Raw genomic sequence first — 16,756 nt, forward strand, 5'->3', positions numbered from 1 at the left:
GTTTCACTTTGTGCCACAGAACCATTATGGTTGGAAAAGACCTTCAAGTTCATCGAGTACGACCGTAGGTGATTGGACGAGTACATTTTTCAGTCTCTTCAGCTGCGTTCCAGTTTGTGCCCGCTGCTTCTCCTCCTGTCCTTGGGCACCTCTGAAGCAAGTCTGGCCCCATCCTCACTGCCCCCTCCCTTCAGATCCATAAACACTTTAATAAGATGCCCCCTCAGCATCTTCTTCTCGGGGCTGAAGTGCCTCAGCTCCCTCGGCCTCTCCTCATAAGAGAGCTGCTTTAGGCCCTTCATCATCTTAGTAGCCCTCCGCTGGACCCTCTCCAGTAGCTCCATGTCTCTGCTATTGGGGAGCCCACAAATGGACCCAGAACTCCAGATTTGACCTTATCAGGGCTTAGAGATGAAGGATATAGCCCCATGCACTAGGACAGCCTGCGAGCTGACCTACTGGAGAGCAGCTCTGCAGGAAAGGACCTGGGAGTCCTGAGCAAGCATGAACCGCCAATGAGCCCTTGTAGCCGAGAAAGAAAATGGGGTCCTGGGCTGCATTGAGAAGAGCGTTACCAGCAGGTGAAGGGAGGTGATGCTGCCCCTCTGCTCAGCCCTGGTGAGGCCACGTCTGCACTGCTGTGTCCAGTGCTGGGCTCCCCAGCACAAGAGGGACATGGAGCTACTGGAGAGAGGCCAGCATAGGGCTACAGAGATGATCGGGGACCTGGAGCATCTCTCCTATGAGGACAGGCTGAGGGACCTGGGTCTGTTCAGCCTGGAGAAGAGAAGGCTGAGGGGGCACCTTGCCAGTGTGTACAAATATCTGAAGGGAGGGGGTCAAGAGGATGGGGCCAGGCTCTTGTCAGTGCTGGCCAGTGACAGGACAAGAGGCAACGGCCACAAACTGAAACACAGGAAATTCCATCTGAATTTGAAGAAAAACTTATTTAATGTGAGCATAACATAGCACTGGGACAAGCTGCCCAAAGAGGTTGTGGAGTTTCCTTCCTTCGAGATATTCAGAACCTGCCTGAACATGATCCTGTGCAATGTACTCGAGGTGACCCCGCTGGAGGAGGTGTAGGTTGAACCAGACGATCTCCAGAGGCCCCTTCCAAATTCAGACGTTCTGTGATCACCTCCCTCCACCTGCTGGCAATGCTCTGCCTAATGCAACCCAGGATATAGCTTGTTGTTCACCAGGATTCCCAGGCCCTTCTCCATAGAGCTGCTTTCCAGTTCTTCTCAGTCTCTCTCAGCCTTTTCCAGCCTCTCCAGGTCCCCCTGGATGGCAGCACAGCCTTCAGGTGTATCGGCCATTCCTCCCAGCTTTGCACAACCAGCAAACTTGCTGACAGTGCCTTCTGTCCCTTCGTGCAGACCACTGACGAATGGGCTGAACCAGACTAGACCTGGCACTGTCCCCTGGGGGACACCGCTGGCTTCATGTCTCCAAACAGATGGCACCATAAGCTTCTGAGCTCTGCCTCTCTTCCAGTCCTCAGTCTACCTCACTGTCTGCTCATCCAGCCCGCACGTCCCAGACTTGCCTGTTGGATGTGATGGGAGTCAGTGCCAAAAGCATTCACAGAGTCAAGGCAGACAACATGCACGGTTGGCTTGGTGTAGAAAGCTGCCAGATTGGTTAAACGTGATTGTCCCTTGGTGAAGCCATGCTGACTACTCCTCATCACCTTCTTGTCTTCCACATGCGTAGCCATGATGACCAGGATGAGCTGCTCCATCACCTTTCCAGGGATGCAGATGAGGCTGGCCGCTCTCTAGTTCCCTGGGTTCTCCTTCCTGAAGACTGCCATGGCATTGGCTTTTTTCCAGTCCGCAGGCACCTCTCCCATTCTCCTTGTGCTTTCAAACATGATTGATGTCCACCAGCTCCCTCAGCACTTGCAGGTTCATCCCATCAGGATCCATGGGTTTGTGGGTGTCGAGTTTGCCTAAGTTTGCCTATGTCAGACTATGTGGAGCTGTTTGGGCTCTTCCTGGTTGTGCCAGGTTGCTGGGCTTTGCTGGTTTTTATTTTATTTTATTATTTTATTTTATTTTATTTATTTCATTTCATTCAGGGTTGTGGTTGTGTTGGCTTTTTTTTTTCAGACTGGTTTGCGTTTTGGAGAGATCTTTGGGGGGAGTCCTTTTGAGGGCTGTTAGTGATTTGGGGAGATATTTGTGGTTCTTTTGGGGCTTTTGAGGTTTTTGTTTGCTTGTTCGTTTTGAGGGGACTGTGTTCAGGTGAACTGGGCTGTTTTGCACTATTTGTATCTGTTCTGGGGTGTTCCAGGTAGTACTGGGCTCTTCTGGGCTATTTGGAGAATTGGGTTTTGTTTTGTTTTGTTTTGTTTTGTTTTTTGTTTGTTTTTGTTTGTTTGTTTGTTTTGGCTTTTTTTCCCTTTTTTTTTTTTTTTCCAGCTCTCCTTCCATAAGAAAGGGGGCTGCTCAGGCCTGCGCTGGGCCGTTTGAGGCTTTTGGAGGCTTTGGGGGGACTCTTCTAGGCTGTTTTGCCCTCTTTCAAGGCAGGTGGGTGTTTAGGGGGCTGCTGTGGGTTTTTTCGGGATGGACCGGGCTCTGTTGGACGGTGCTGGCATTTTCCAGGCTGTGCTGGATGCTGTCGGTGTCCTGTGCGAGGTAGGACATGGCCCTGCTGGGCCGCGCTGGGCTTGTATTTTTGGTGACTCGACGGGGAGTTTTCGGCAGCACCAGGCAGTGTGGGGCTTTGCCGGGCCATGCCAGGCGGTACCGTGCTGAGCTCGGCGGTTCCAGGCTCTCCTGGGCTTTGCTGTGTGGTGCCAGGCTGTGCCCGGCTGTCCCCAGCTTTGCTGGGCTGTCCCCGTCCCTGGCCGTGGCACTTCCCCGCTCCCGCGGGCTGCAGCCAACCCCGGCAGCCCCAGCGCGTCCCTCACCCCGCTGGCTCCGAATCCCGCTCCCTGCCGGTAACCGGAGCTGCGTGCCCGGCATCCCGGCTGGGAACAGCCGGCGTTCCTGGGCAGCGGGCCAGCCTGGCCACTGGCACGGGGGAAGGGCAGGACCCGCGGGCGCCAGGCCCCTCCGCCGCCCCAGCCGCCTGCGTGGCGCCGTGCCCGGCCGCGGGATCGGGTTGCGGCATGGGGGTCTCTGCCGGCTGCGGCCAAAGGGCAGGGGTTCAGGCCGAAATGTCACTGCTTGCGCAGGGCGCCCGGCAGAGCCGGGGGCACGGGGACATGCTGGGAGCTGGCAGTGCCATGGCCAGGGCGGAGGGAGCCCCGTGGCACCCCTGGCCCCGGGGCAACAACACGGGGAGGCTGCGGCTGCGCACGGCCTTTATTGGGGTGTCTGGGGGCTCCGCCGCTTCACTCCGAGCCCTCCCGGGACATCGTCGCCTGGCACTGTGACCTCCTCACGTCTGGCTGTGGCGGTGTCCGGAAGGAAGGGCCGGGAGATCCCTGCTGCCACGGAAGAGCAACCCCCAAATGGCATCTTCGGCCGCACAATTTGCCCACATGCTACAGCAGCGTCACTCGCGCTGTTGCGGGGTCAGCTGAGCGCACAGCCAGCGTGTGGCTGTAGGGTCACAGTGTTACTGCAGGATAGTGTAGTGGGAGTGTACAGCCCGCGTGTGACTGTAGGGTCACAGCATTACTGCAGGGCAGCAGGAATACACAGCCTGTGTGTGATTATAGGGGCACAGTGTTACTGCAGGGTCACCCAGGTGCACAGCCTGTGTGTGACTGTAGGGTCACAGTGTTACTGCAGGGCAATGGGAGTACACAGGCGGTGTGCTACTGTAGTGTCACAGTGTTACTGTCGGGTCCTGGGGACTACAGGGGCTGTGTGTTAGTCACTTGTGTTCCTGTAGGGCCGCAGGGCACACACGGCTGGGTGCTGTTGTAGGCTACCATTCTATCCTAGGGTCTCAGCAACTCCATGGGCTACTGTTATCTGAGGGTCCCGCTGTTCCTGTAGGGTCTCCAGGAGGCCCCTCCAGGAGGGGTTTTAGGATAGGGTGCCAGGGCCTGGAGGTGCTGTGTGTTGCAGCAGGCTGCCCTGGCTGCCGGTTACTGCAGGGTCTCCCTTGTTCGGTGATGTGACAAACGCGCTGGTGCTGTGGGCTTGGACCAGCTCCCGAGCTGTGTGTGGGTCACTCGTGGCTGCTGGGACCACAACATTAAACTGGCTCGTGAGCTGCTGCTGTCGTGAGCCGACTACAACACAGCCGTGTCTTGTCACAGGGCCTCCCTGGGCTCAGAGGACATGTTTAGGGCAGTGGGGACTTGGAGACTTGGGCCAGGCATGCCGGCATGTTACTATAGGGCCTCCCAAGGCCCTGGGTTGCTACCTTTGGCCCTCCCTGGGGCTTTATGTTATGTTGTATGTCACTGGTTTGTTTTCATAGGGTTTCCCCAGGGACAGTGTCTTATAGGGTGCTCGCACATTTAGGGTCACCTGGTGCTGTTCTCCCAGCGCAGGCTCTGCCACTGCCTGCACTGACTGGCTACCGCCGAGTCTCCCAGGGCTGACCCAGCACGGTGTTTGGGACAGGGCCGGGGCATCTCCCCCTGCCCCAAGCACAGCGTGGGGCTGCGTGTCCCCAAGGGCACCAGGCTGTGTGGCCCCGGTATGGGGACACTGCACCCGCCCAGGGTGGGGGGTGGCGGGGCAGGGTTTGGGGTGCCAGGGGTATGGGCCAGGGCCAGGGTTGGAGCAGTGCCAGGGAAGGGGGATGCCAGGGACAAAGTACCTTGGGCAGGGTCTGGGGGGAATAGCAGTGGGACAGCAGTGCCAGGAGACAGGGATGAAATGTGCAGGGCTGGGGGCAACGAGGGTGCAAGCGGGTAGGGAATGGGGGTGGCGGGAGACAGGGATGCTGGGGTCATGGCTTGGCAGGAATAGCAGGCGTTGGGAGCCCTATGGGGTGGGGGTGTTGGGGATGGGTAGACAAGGGCAGAGTTTGGGGCTGCCAGGGGATGGGGACTCGGGGCCACCAGGGGCCGGGCAGTGGGGACGGGGCTGCCAGGGGAGCAGGGGGGGGTGGCTGGCCGGGGTGGCAGGGTGCCCGCCGGAGGCACGTGGCCATGCCCATCCAGCACCCCACCGGGCCCCACACCGGCCCCCGCTCCCTCCCCGGGCGCTATTTGAAGTGGGAGAGGAAGTGGGCGACGGGGTAGCAGGGCAGGTCAATGCCCAGCGCTTGGCAGAGGCTGAGCAGGCGGAGGCAGGCGTCGTGGCGCGTCTCGCTGGCGCACGCCACGCTCAGGTAGGGCTCCTCGTAGTCGCCCGGGTTGTCGTGCTCGAAGAGGCGGTTGAGGCGCACGAGGCCACGCGCCTGCAGCGCGTGCAGCACCTTGAGGCTGCCGCCGGCGCCCAGCGCCGGCCCGTGCAGCGACGCCAGGCACATGACGCCGACCAGGTGCGTGCGGGCCACGGGCCGCGAGGGCAGCACGGGCCGCAGCCCACAGGCCACCATGAGGGCGGCCACCAGCAGGTCGACGCCGTAGATCTCGCGGATCCAGTCGCGGAGGTAGAAGCCGCCCATGCGCGGGTTGATCTCGAGCAGGCGCGGGCCACCCGGCCCCAGCTTCAGCTCCACGTTGAAGACGCCGTCGAGCAGCCCGCAGGCCACGCAGCACTGGTGGGCCGCGCGCACGAGCTGCGCCTGCCGGTCGGGCGGCAGGCACGAGGGCATGCAGGCCGCCGTCTCCACGAAGGCAGGCACCCGCGTGGGGCCGTTGTCGGACACCCAGGCACCCAGCAGCTCGCCCTCGAAGATCACCAGGTCCACGTCGTGCTCCGTGCCCGGCACGTACTCCATGAGCAGCATGGCGTTGCCCCAGCCCAGCCCGATGCCCGGGTGGTCGGCGTCGGAGCGCAGGTCGCGCCACACGCGCTCGGCATGCGCGTGGCACTCGCTAGCGCTCTCCACCAGCCGCACGCCCACGGCGCCCGCCCCGAACTCCAGCTTGGCCACGGCGGGGAAGGGCAGCGCGCTGGCGGCGCGCTCCACATCCGCGTGGCTCTCCACGTGGCAGCAGGGCACGGCGTAGGCGGCAGGCGGCGGGCGGCCCCGGCGGCAGCGCAGCAGGTGCTGGTGGGTCCGGCTCTTCTGCTTGGCCAGGCTCACGGCGGCGGGCGGGCTGGTGCGCAGCCCCAGGCGCTGGCACACCAGTGCCGCCAGCACCACGCAGTCGTCCCAGTAGCAGATGCAGCCGTGGGGGCGTAGGCCCCGCTCCCGCATCATCTCCACCACGCGCTCCGCGTGCTCCTCGTCCCGCCGGTGCTCGGTGCTGTCGTAGGGCATGAAGGTCTCCACCAGCCCCGCCGCAGGGTGCTCCGGGTCTGCCTCCACCAGGTGGATCTGCGCTCCGCGCCGAGGGACACAGCCAGTGTCACCACAGCCGAGGCACCGATGCCACTGCCCCTCCTGACACAGCTGAGGCGTAGGAGGGGGCCGCGCCAGGCATTCACTCTGAAACCTCCTGACGGCAGTTGCCGGGCATGCTGGCCCTGCATCGCACCTTCAGGCGGTAGTCGCGGACCACGTCCCAGACGAAGCTCTTGCTGACGCCGCCAGCCTCGATGAGCAGGATTTCCTTGCCCTCGAGGAGGTGGCACTGCGCCCGGTGCAGCATGAGCTCGGCCAGCTGGCGTGCCAGGTCACCGGCGGGCTCACCCACGGCGCGCCCCATGGCCTCGGCCAGCCAGCAGGTCTCCAGGCACCGCAGCGTGTTGGCCGAGAGGGCCACGAGCTCCAGCGAGTCGCCCACGCGGCTCAGCAGGAAGTCCACACCTGCGAGACGGGGCGGCCGCGCTGAGCGCCGCAGGGCGCCTGCGCGCCGCCCGGCCTGGCAGCTGCTGCCGCTCACCCATGATGTCGGTGTGCACGCGGGCACCACCGCGCTGCTCGCGCGTCAGCTCGGCCTCCGCGTCGAGGACGGCGCCCATGGCAGCCTCGGCGGCGCGCTGCAGCCGCGCGCCCAGCGCCTGCCGCTGGCCCGGCTCCATCAGGCCCCAGTGCCGCAGCGCCGAGTCGAGGCTCTGGGGCAGCGCCGCACCGTGGGGCGCAGGCGCCTCCGCGCGCCCCACGCTGCACGTCACCTGCGGGGACAGCGCTGCCAGCGGCGGGGCGGCCCTGGCCTCGCCCCCCGCGCACACCTGGGGGCGGGGCATCTCGTGGCCACGCCCCCAAGCTGCACAGGACCAAGGGTGCTCACGGCCACGCCCTCCCACACCTGGAGGGGGAGCAGCTCATGGCCACGCCCCCCAAGCAGCACAGGCTCGAGGATGCGCGTGGCCACGCCCCCAACACAGCCAGGGGGCGGGGCTGCTCCTGGCCACGCCTCACGCGCCTGGGGGCGGGGCCACACATCGCCCTACCCTGCACGCCCCCCAAGCAGCCACGGCCGCACACAGGAGCCTCGCCACGATTGGCCGCCCGCCCTGAGCCCGCCCCCCAGGGGCGGAGCCTGCAGGTGTGGGGCCAGGGTGTACCTGGCAGAGCTGGGGACGGTCCCCCCAGGAGCGGCAGAGCACGGTGCAGATGCGCAGAGCCATGGGCGGCCGCTGAGAGACGCTGCCTGCGGGCCGAGGGGGGAGGGTAAGCGCGGGCGGGCGCGGGGTGCCTAGCGCCCCACAGCCATGGGGCCAGGCAAGGGGCCACCTGCCCTCCACCCCACATGTACAGGGGGAATGCGAAGCAGTGGCCACATCTACCCCACCATGCAGGCACTTCAGCCTCCGCCCCTGCCCCCTTGGGGGCCCGATGGCTCTCTCCGTGCCCAACCTCGGGGCACGGTGTGGGATGCCAAGATGCCCCAGGGGACTGCGGGAGTCAAGGATGGCCGCCCTCTCGTGCCACTGCAGCGTGCTGCGGGGGTTCCACGAAGTCCCAGCGCGCCCTTGCCCTGCAAGCTGGGGAAATGCCGCCTTCCCAGCTTGGGCAGCTCTCCCGCAGGAGAGGAGCTCAGCACGGACACCGTACCCGGGGGAGCCCACGACAGGCAGAGGCGGCGGGAGGTGCTTACGTGTGGGGCTGCTGGGGACGGGCAGGCTGGCCGTGGGCACCACGGCCTCCAGCAGGACGCCCTCCTCCTCGCGCAGCCCATGGAGCCGGCCCCGCACAGCCTGCGCCACTGCCGCCACGTCCGCCTTCGCGTGGGTGCTGCGGGCACCGCTGCCGCGCCACCGCCACCCGGCCGGCCGCACCGCCACCTGCGCACGGCAGCGCGTCACCGGCACCGCCGCATCACCCCAATGCGCGCATTGTGTCACCCCAGCGCCCACAGTGCCACCCGCGCGTGGCAGCGCGTCACCGGCACCACTGCGTCACCCCAGCGTCCGCACTGCCACCCGTGCATGGCACCGTGTCACCCCAACACCTGCACCGCGTCAGGCCAGCACCCGCATCAGGCGACCCGCACTACTGCTCACATGCCCCGCTGCATTGCCCGTGCCGTGCCAAGGCCGCTGCGCCCCACCGTGTGGTGCCCACCTGTGCGTAGGGGGCCATGTCAGGCCCCGCCAGGAAGGCGCCCACCTCCTCGTGGATGATGCCATCATGGTTGGCGCCGCTGCCCAGCGGCACGAGGCGCAGCCCCGGTGCGCCGGCGGAGCCGGGCGCGAGGCCGGGCAGGGCGCCCGCGGGCCGCGGCAGGGCGAAGGCCAGCGTGGGCGGCACGGGCAGCGCGGCACGGGCCGCCAGCAGCGCACGGGCGGCCAGCGGGTCCTCGAGCAGGTGGGCGAGCGGCGCCGAGCCGCCCGTGGGGCAGTCGAGGTCGCGGGCCAGCTCGGCGGCCCAGACGGTGGCGGCGAAAGCGCCCGTGACGTAGGCGGCGCGGCGCGGGGGCACGTAGGCCTCGAGCACGCTGCGGCCGCCCGCCTCGAAGGCGACGGCGCGCGACAGCAGCAGGGAGCAGGCACCGGGCTGCGTCTCCGAGGGCGCCCGGGCGGCCCACGCGGGCGACAGGCAGAGCAGCATGGCCCCTGTGTGAGGAGAGGCTGCGGCAGCCGCCCGCGCGCGCGGCCCCGCGCTCGCCGGGGCGCGCTGTGGGGCTGGCACGCGGGGCAGTGCACGCACCTGGGCAGCGGGTACCCCCCTCCAGCAGCACCGGCAGGAAGGCGGCGGGTGCCCCCAGGACGCACACGGTCACGTCCAGCGCGCCGAACCCTGCGGCACAGTGAAGGTTGAGGTCCCCGGCCCAGCCCACCACCAGGCGCCGCCGGGCACTGCGGCACCGTACCCGTGCGGGGCTCGGCCGTGCGGTCCACGGTGCTGGGCAGCCCCTCCTGGCGCAGGACGCTCTGCAGCAGCTCAAAGGCTTCGTGGGCATCATCGGCATCCTGGGCGCCCTCGGAGGCTGGGTTGGCAGGGGGGCCATCGCAAGGACAGCTCTGGCACGACGTCCCCGACTCGGCCCGGCACGGGTCCTTGAGGCTTAGCGGCTGCTCCGCGCTGATCTGGTCCACAGAGAGCTGCAGGGCCATAGACGGGGCTGTTGTGGGGTGGGCATGGCACTGGCGTTGGGCAGAGATGGGGCTGGTGTGGGGCAGAGATGGAGCTGGCACAGAGCAGGGGTAGCACAAGCAGGGGGCAGAGGTGGTGGAGGGCCAAGGCAGGCAAGGTTGACAAGGGGCTGTCATGGGGTGTAAGATGGGGCAGACGTGGGGCAGAGAGGGGCTGAGGAGGGGCAGGCACAGGGCCGGGGCGCAGCAGTCCCCTTGGGCCTGTTCCCGCCGTGTTTGGGGACGCGGGGCAGTGCCAGCCACCGGGGCCAGGCGGCTCCCGGACAAAGCGTCCCCTTGTCCCCAGCGGGTCACGCGCCGCCAGCTTCCCCGCAGCCCCGCTGGACACGGCGTGTGCCCGCGAGGGGCGCCTGCTGCCCCGACCCCACGTGCGCCCCGGGCCCCACTCACCATCCTGGCGGCGGCGGGGCTGCAGCGCGCGGACAGGCGGGGGTCAGCCGGGCTTCGCCGGGGCACCTGGGCACAGGAGCATCCTGGCACCGGCCTGGCCATGCCTGAGCACCCAGGGCACCGGCGGGTGCCAGTCCTGCGGGCCCTCCTATGGCACCCAGTGGTGCCGGTCCTGCTGACCCCTCTCTTATGGCACCCACCAGTGCCAGCCCTAGGGACCCCGTGTGCCTTCCCACAGTACGCGCCAGCACCAGCCCTGGGCACCCTCTCCTGTGGCATCTGATGGTGCCAGCCCCGGTGACCCGCTGGCTCTGGCTCAGCCCGAGGGGAGATTAACATAATCCCAGACCAGCTCAGTGCGGCCAGGGGCACCCTCAGCCCTTCCTCCACGGTGCCTGGGGGCAAAGGGCCCAGGCGTCCCAGGCTGCCCGCCTCCGCCCTCGCACGTGGGGATGCTTTCATCGCAAGGGGGGCTGCAGGCCAGGATGTCCCCATGGGGCACGTGACACCCAGCGATGGGACTGGGGACACACAGTGCAGCCCCCTGCCCGCCGGGGCCCCTCAGCACCCGCAGCGGGTAGGAGCCTGGCTCTGCGCCCCGCTCTGCGCCCCGCTTCCCTCTGCCAGGACGCCTGGGCCCTGCTGCCAGTACCGGGGCGGGGGGGACATGGAGGTGGGGAGCGCACCATGACGCGGGGCACAGGGGCGCGGGCAGCTCTCCCAGCCTGGCTCTGCCCGCGCTGCCGCGGCACCGCTGGGGCCTTTAAACCCCAAGCGCCGCCTCGGCTGCCTGGGGTGCCCCCAGCCCCGTGGCCCGGATTACTGGAGCCGCGGGACAGAGCCCGATTGTTCGCGCGGGTTGGGGCTGGCGGTGGGGTCACCCCGCGCCCTCGCTGGTGAGAGTGGCACCCCTGCACCGGGGCTGGTGGCTCCCACGGTGGCGTCGCGGGCTGCTCTTCCCCTGGCACCGGTAACGTCATCCAGGAGGACTCTGCGCCACCGGGAAGTGGGGACCTGCAGCTCTGCATGTGACAGGCTGGCCGCAGGGGGTGTCCCAGGGGTGTCCCCGCGCGTCCCCAGCACGCCAGCATCCCCAGAGCCCAGTACCCGAGGCAGCCAGGCCAGGCACGTCCCCCCCGCCGTCCCCGCGCAGCGGAGCTGCCCCGCTGCACGTCCCCTGGCTTAGGGCTCCAGCTGCCCACGGCGTCACCGCCGCCGTCACTGTCACCGCCTGCCCAGCGGCACGTGCGCGGCCCCGGCGGGCACCGCCTGCCCCACGGCGTGCGGCGCGCTGCCCCCCGTGCCCAGGCGCCCACGTCCCCAGCGCCCCGCAGCCAAGCGAGCGTGCACAGCCCACGCACACCCCGCGCACCCCACACACAGCCCGCGTGCACCCCGCACACACCCCGTGCGCACCCCCCGCGCACAATCCTCATGCATCCGCGCACACCCCACGCACACCCCGCACACACCCCTCACGCACCCGCGCACACCCCCTGCACACCCCGCACACACCCCGTACGCACCCGCGCACACCCCGCGCACACCCCGCACCCAGCCTGTGCACACCCTGCGCACCCCACGCACCCCGCGCACAGCCCGCACGCACCCCATGCACACTCCGGGCACAGCCCGCGCACAGCCCGTGCACAGCCCGCGTGCCCCGCGCACACCCCACACATAGCCCGCTCACACTCCGCGCGCACCCCGCGCACACTCCGGGCAGCAGCCGCACCGCACAGCCCGCGCAGCCACAGCCGCCCCACGGGCACAGGCGCTGCGGGGCGCACACCCGCACACCCCGACACCCCAACACCCGCACACCGACACCCGCCGCCCTCGCGCGGCCCGGGCACCCACCGGCGGTGGCGGTGGCGGCGGTGGCTCTCCCTGCCCCCCTCCGGCAGAGGCTCTGCCCGGCCCCGGCCCGGGCGGGGCTGCGAGGGGGCCGGGCTCAAGCGGGCCGGGTGCGGGGGGGTGCAGAGGGGCAGGGTGCGGGGGGGGCAGCGGGGTGGGGGAAGGGGGGCAGGTGCGGGAGCAGCGCGGGGGGAGTGCAAGGGGTGCGGGCGCAGTGGGTGCTGAGGGGGGCGCGATGCAGTGGGGTGCAGAGGTACGGGGGGCAGCGGTGGGTGCAAGGTGTGGGGTGCACGGTGCGGGTGCAGGGGCGTTTTGGGGGGTGCGGGGGCAGTGGGGCGGGCGCACGGTGTGGGGTGCAGGGGCGTTTTGGGGGCTGCACAGTGCGGGAGCCTTTTGGCGGGTGCGGTGGGCGCAGGTGGGTGGGCGCAGCCGCGTGGGGGGCTCGCGGCGGAGGGGCCGAGCGGAGCCGCGCGCGGGGCAGCCCCGCGGTGCCGGCCCCCTCCCGGGTCACGCGGGGACAGCGGTGCAAGCGACACCGCGGAAATGTCAGCGGCGGGGCCGCGCTGCCCGGCGCGGCAGCTGCTCGGAGGGCAGCGCGGCACGGCGCGACACGGCACGGCACGCCCGGCACGGCACGGCACGGCACGCCCGGCACGCCCGGCACGCCGCGCCCTCCCGCGAGCCGGGCGCTGGGGCCCTGTCCCGCGGGGCCGCCCCCGCTGCCTGTTTACGCGGCCGCCGCCGCCTCGGGGACTCATTAGCTCCCGCCGCGAGTGGCGGGGCCGGCGCTCGCCCCCGCGCGGCGCTGCTGGCCACGTTGCCCCTCGGGGGCCAAAGGGGGGCTCAGCGCCGCCCCAGGCCGCGGGCTCCGTGTCCCACGGGGGCCTCCGGGGACGCGGTGGTGGCAACAGCGTCCCGGCAACAGCCGCAGGCGCGTCAGGCGCCGGCGGGAGCGGGTGTGCGCCGCGGGGCTCGGGGTGCCCGGGGGGACGCGCGGGGTGGCACAAAGGGGCCCTGTGTCCCCGCGCAGCCGCCGGCCCCCGCGGAACAGAGGCTGCTTGTGCCGCCCCCGGGGCGCTGCCGCGCCGGTGCGGGGGACCCGGGCCCACCCGGGAGGGCCTGGAACCGCCAAGGGACAAGTGGGGCTGGGCTGGGAGCTGCCAAGGGGCAGTTGAGGGGCCTGGAAAATACCTGGGCATGGCTGGGGGGGAGCCTGGAAACCACCAAGGGACATTTGAGGGGCCTGGAAACCACCAAGGGATATTGGGGAGCCTGGAAACCACCAAGGGGCATTGGGGGAACCTGGGAAATACCTGGGCATGGCTGGGGTGGGAGGGGGCTAGAAACCACCAAGGAGCATTTGAGGGGCCTGGAAACCACCAAGGGACATTTGAGGGGCCTGGAAACCACCAAGGGACATGGGGGGAGTCTGGGAAATACCTGGACATGGCCTGGGGGGGGGGGGTGGCTAGAAACCACCAAGGAGCATTTGGGGGGCCTGGAAACCACCAATGGACATTGGGGGAACCTGGGAAATAGCTGGACAAAGCCGGGGGGGCTGGGCCTGGAAACCAGTAAGGGGCATTTGGGGGGCCTGGAAATCGCTAAGGGAGGCTCCCTGCAGGCCCCACCCTCCCCGTGACTCCTCCCCCGTTGCCCCACCCTGCCTTGGTCTCTTATCCCCAGCACCACAGGCCCTGTCCCCTCCCCCATGCGCAGCTGTGCCCAGCTGTGCTGGGCAGATGGGCCCAGCTGTGCCCAGCTGTGCGCTGTGCTGCGCCCACGGCCCGGGCTGCGTCTCTGGCGGCAGCCGTGGCCACGGTGGTGGCGGTGGCCCTGGCAGCGGTGGCCATGGGAGGAGGCCGGTGGACACGTCCATGGGAAGGACAGTGGCCACAGGGGCGGTGGGAGGACAGAGGGACAGACGGGATGGATGGGCAGCCGGATGCAGAGAGGGTGGAAGGACGGACAGACACGGATGGACAGGGAGAGCAGGACGGTGGCGGGGCACAGGGCAGGCAGTGCCCATCTGAGGGGCAGGCAGAGCCCCCTGCACGGCCGCCGCCAGTGCACGTGGATTCCCTGGTGTCTCCTAGAAGGGTTGGGGTCTCTCCCTCGTGGGGGCGATGCCTGCAGGGACCTACTCTCGCAAGCAGCCGAAGCCTTTGGAGTCTGACCCTCAGCAGGGTTCTGTGGCTCTGCCCCACACGGGACCCCGGCGCCCTGGAGTTGCTCCCTGCGGGTCCCCACGGCTCTGCCCCACACGGGACCCCGGCGTCCTGGAGCTGCTCCCTGCGGGTCCCCACGGCTCTGCCCCACACGGGACCCCGGCGTCCTGGAGCTGCTCCCTGCGGGTCCCCACGGCTCTGCCCCACACGGGACCCCGGCGCCCTGGGCCCTCCGCGCCGCCAGGGGGCGCCGCCTCCCGCGCGGCTCCGCCGGGCCGTTCCGTTCCGTTCCGTTCCGGGCCGGGCGCGGGGCGGGGCGGGGCGCGGCGGGGCCGGACGGCGCGCGCGCGCGGGGGGCCCAGGCGTCCGGGGCGGTTGGCGGCAATGGCGGACACGGAGAAGCTCAACCTCGACTCCATCATCGGCCGCTTGTTGGAGGGTGAGCGGCGGCCCCGGCCGGCCCGGTGCCCCCGACCGCCTCCCCCACGGCCTCCCCCCCAGCCTCGTCCCCCCACGGCCTCCCCGCGCGGCCTCCCCCCATGGCCTCCCCCCACGGCCTCCCCCGACCGCCTCCCCCCACGGGCTCCCCCCTCAAGCGGCTTCTGCCCCCTCAGCGGCCTCCACCCTCCCCCCCCCGCGGCCTCCGCTCCCTCAGGGCCTCTTCCCCGCTGCCCCCCGCCACCCCGGGCTCCCTTTAACGGCCTCCGCCCCCACCAACCGCCTCAGGGCCCCAGCGAGTGCCCCGGCCCCCGCCTCCTCCCCCAGCTGCCTCCAGGCCCCCCCCTCCCCGGCCGCAGCGCGCAGCCTCCTCGGAGGCTCTTGGGGGCCCGGGGACGAGGACCGGGCTCCGGGGGGGAGCTGGGGGCACCGCTCCGCGCTGGGGAGAGGTCCCTGCGGGGGCGGGTTTGGGGGGCTGGTTTGGGGGTCGCATGCGGGGGGCTGGGGAGGCCCCCAGGGCGGCTCGAGGGACTCACGCGGGTTGGGGCAACGTGCAGAGGGGATGGGGCCGGGGCTGGCAGGGACGTGGGGGGCCGCGGTGGGGCAGGGGACAGGTCGGGGGGCAGGTTGGGAGGCCCGAGGTTCCCGCGCGCGTATGGGGCAGCCGGGGGGGGGGCACGGCCCCGTTCCTGGCAGGGCAGCGCCGGGCGCTTCTCCGGTGTCGGTGCCGGCGGCGGGGGGGCAGCGCGCGGTGCCCGACGGCCGTCCCGCTCCCACCGCGGTGCCAGTGCAAGGGTCACGGCCGGGCAAGAACGTGCAGCTGACGGAGAACGAGATCCGCGGGCTGTGCCTCAAGTCGCGGGAGATCTTCCTGAGCCAGCCCATCCTGCTGGAGCTCGAGGCGCCCCTCAAGATCTGCGGTGAGTGCGGCGCCGCGGGCGCGCGCGGGGCCGGCGGGCGCCCGTGACGCCCGGTGCGCTCCCCAGGAGACATCCACGGGCAGTACTACGACCTGCTGCGGCTCTTCGAGTACGGCGGCTTCCCGCCCGAGAGCAACTACCTGTTCCTGGGGGACTACGTGGACCGGGGCAAGCAGTCGCTGGAGACCATCTGCCTCCTGCTCGCCTACAAGATCAAGTATCCGGAGAACTTCTTCCTGCTGCGCGGCAACCACGAGTGCGCCAGCATCAACCGCATCTACGGCTTCTACGATGAGTGTGAGTGCCCTGCCAGGAACCCCCGCGCGCCGTGTGCGTCCCGGCGCCCTCCCTCGGCGTGACCCCCCGTGTCCCCCTGCCCTGCAGGCAAGCGGCGATACAACATCAAGCTCTGGAAGACCTTCACCGACTGCTTCAACTGCCTGCCCATCGCGGCCATCGTGGACGAGAAGATCTTCTGCTGCCACGGAGGTGGGCGCTGGGGGCGCGAGGCCCCCCCGTGGAGCGCGGGGCCGTGCGGCCGGGCCTCATGCCGCGTCCCCGCGCCCGCAGGGCTCTCCCCCGACCTGCAGTCCATGGAGCAGATCCGGCGCATCATGCGCCCCACGGACGTGCCGGACCAGGGCCTGCTCTGCGACCTGCTCTGGTCCGACCCCGACAAGGACGTGCAGGGCTGGGGCGAGAACGACCGCGGCGTCTCCTTCACCTTCGGGGCCGAGGTGGTGGCCAAGTTCCTGCACAAGCACGACCTGGACCTCATCTGCAGGGCGCACCAGGTACCGGCGGCGCTTTGGGCTCGCTCAGGCGGTTGGGGCACTGGGGATTCGCCCCCCAAAGGCAGCGTCTGCTCTAGGGCACGGCCGGACCCTGCTTTGCCCTCGGAGGGGACCGTTTGTCCCTGCGGCTGCGGGGCTCCGTGCGGATATCAGCGCCCGGGGCCGGGTCCTCGCGGGCGCTCTCAGCCCCGCGCGCGCGTGGCTCAGGGCTGCCGCTTGCAGGTGGTGGAGGACGGCTACGAGTTCTTCGCCAAGCGGCAGCTCGTGACGCTTTTCTCGGCGCCCAACTACTGCGGGGAGTTCGACAACGCGGGCGCCATGATGAGCGTGGACGAGACGCTCATGTGCTCCTTCCAGGTGGGCTGCGGGGTCCCCGCGCGGGCGCGGAGGGGACGGGGCGCGCGCGGGAAGGCAGCAGGGCCGGCGCCGGGCCCTCGCGAGCGCCCCCGTCTCCGCAGATCCTGAAGCCGGCCGACAAGAACAAGGGCAAATACGGGCAGTTCAGCGGGCTGCACCCCGCGGGCCGCCCCGTCACCCCACCACGCAACTCCGCCAAGGGCAAGAAGTGAGACGGGAGCCCCGAGGCTGCCGCGGGCCCCGGCCGTCCCCGACATCAGGTTGCTCCTCTTTGGATTCTTTTTTTTTTTTTTTTTTTAATTTGTAACATCCTGCTCTCT

General features: G+C 69.1%; 2 protein-coding genes across 2 annotated transcripts; one reads left to right on the forward strand and one right to left on the reverse strand.

Moving 5' to 3' along the window:
- Nucleotides 1-5,113: 5,113 nt before the first annotated feature.
- CARNS1 (carnosine synthase 1) lies at nt 5,114-8,972 on the reverse strand. Its single transcript, XM_088534164.1, has 6 exons — nt 8,482-8,972; nt 8,015-8,201; nt 7,482-7,567; nt 6,857-7,088; nt 6,509-6,780; nt 5,114-6,348 (listed from the first exon to the last, which is right to left on the reverse strand). Exons 1-6 carry the CDS (start codon nt 8,965-8,967, stop codon nt 5,125-5,127), a joined length of 2,487 nt encoding a protein of 828 aa, XP_088390290.1. The 5' UTR covers nt 8,968-8,972; the 3' UTR covers nt 5,114-5,124.
- A 5,274-nt stretch (nt 8,973-14,246) lies between these two features.
- Nucleotides 14,247-16,697, forward strand: PPP1CA (protein phosphatase 1 catalytic subunit alpha). Its single transcript, XM_088534316.1, has 7 exons — nt 14,247-14,366; nt 15,154-15,285; nt 15,352-15,582; nt 15,670-15,774; nt 15,856-16,079; nt 16,302-16,436; nt 16,538-16,697. The coding sequence occupies exons 1-7, from the start codon at nt 14,312-14,314 to the stop codon at nt 16,646-16,648; spliced, it is 993 nt and encodes a 330-aa protein (XP_088390442.1). The 5' UTR covers nt 14,247-14,311; the 3' UTR covers nt 16,649-16,697.
- Nucleotides 16,698-16,756: the final 59 nt, after the last annotated feature.

Source organism: Tinamus guttatus, unplaced genomic scaffold, assembly GCF_059628265.1.
Source record: "Tinamus guttatus ecotype Peru unplaced genomic scaffold, ASM5962826v1 Tinamus_guttatus_pri_ptg000546l, whole genome shotgun sequence".
Lineage (NCBI taxonomy): Eukaryota > Metazoa > Chordata > Aves > Tinamiformes > Tinamidae > Tinamus > Tinamus guttatus.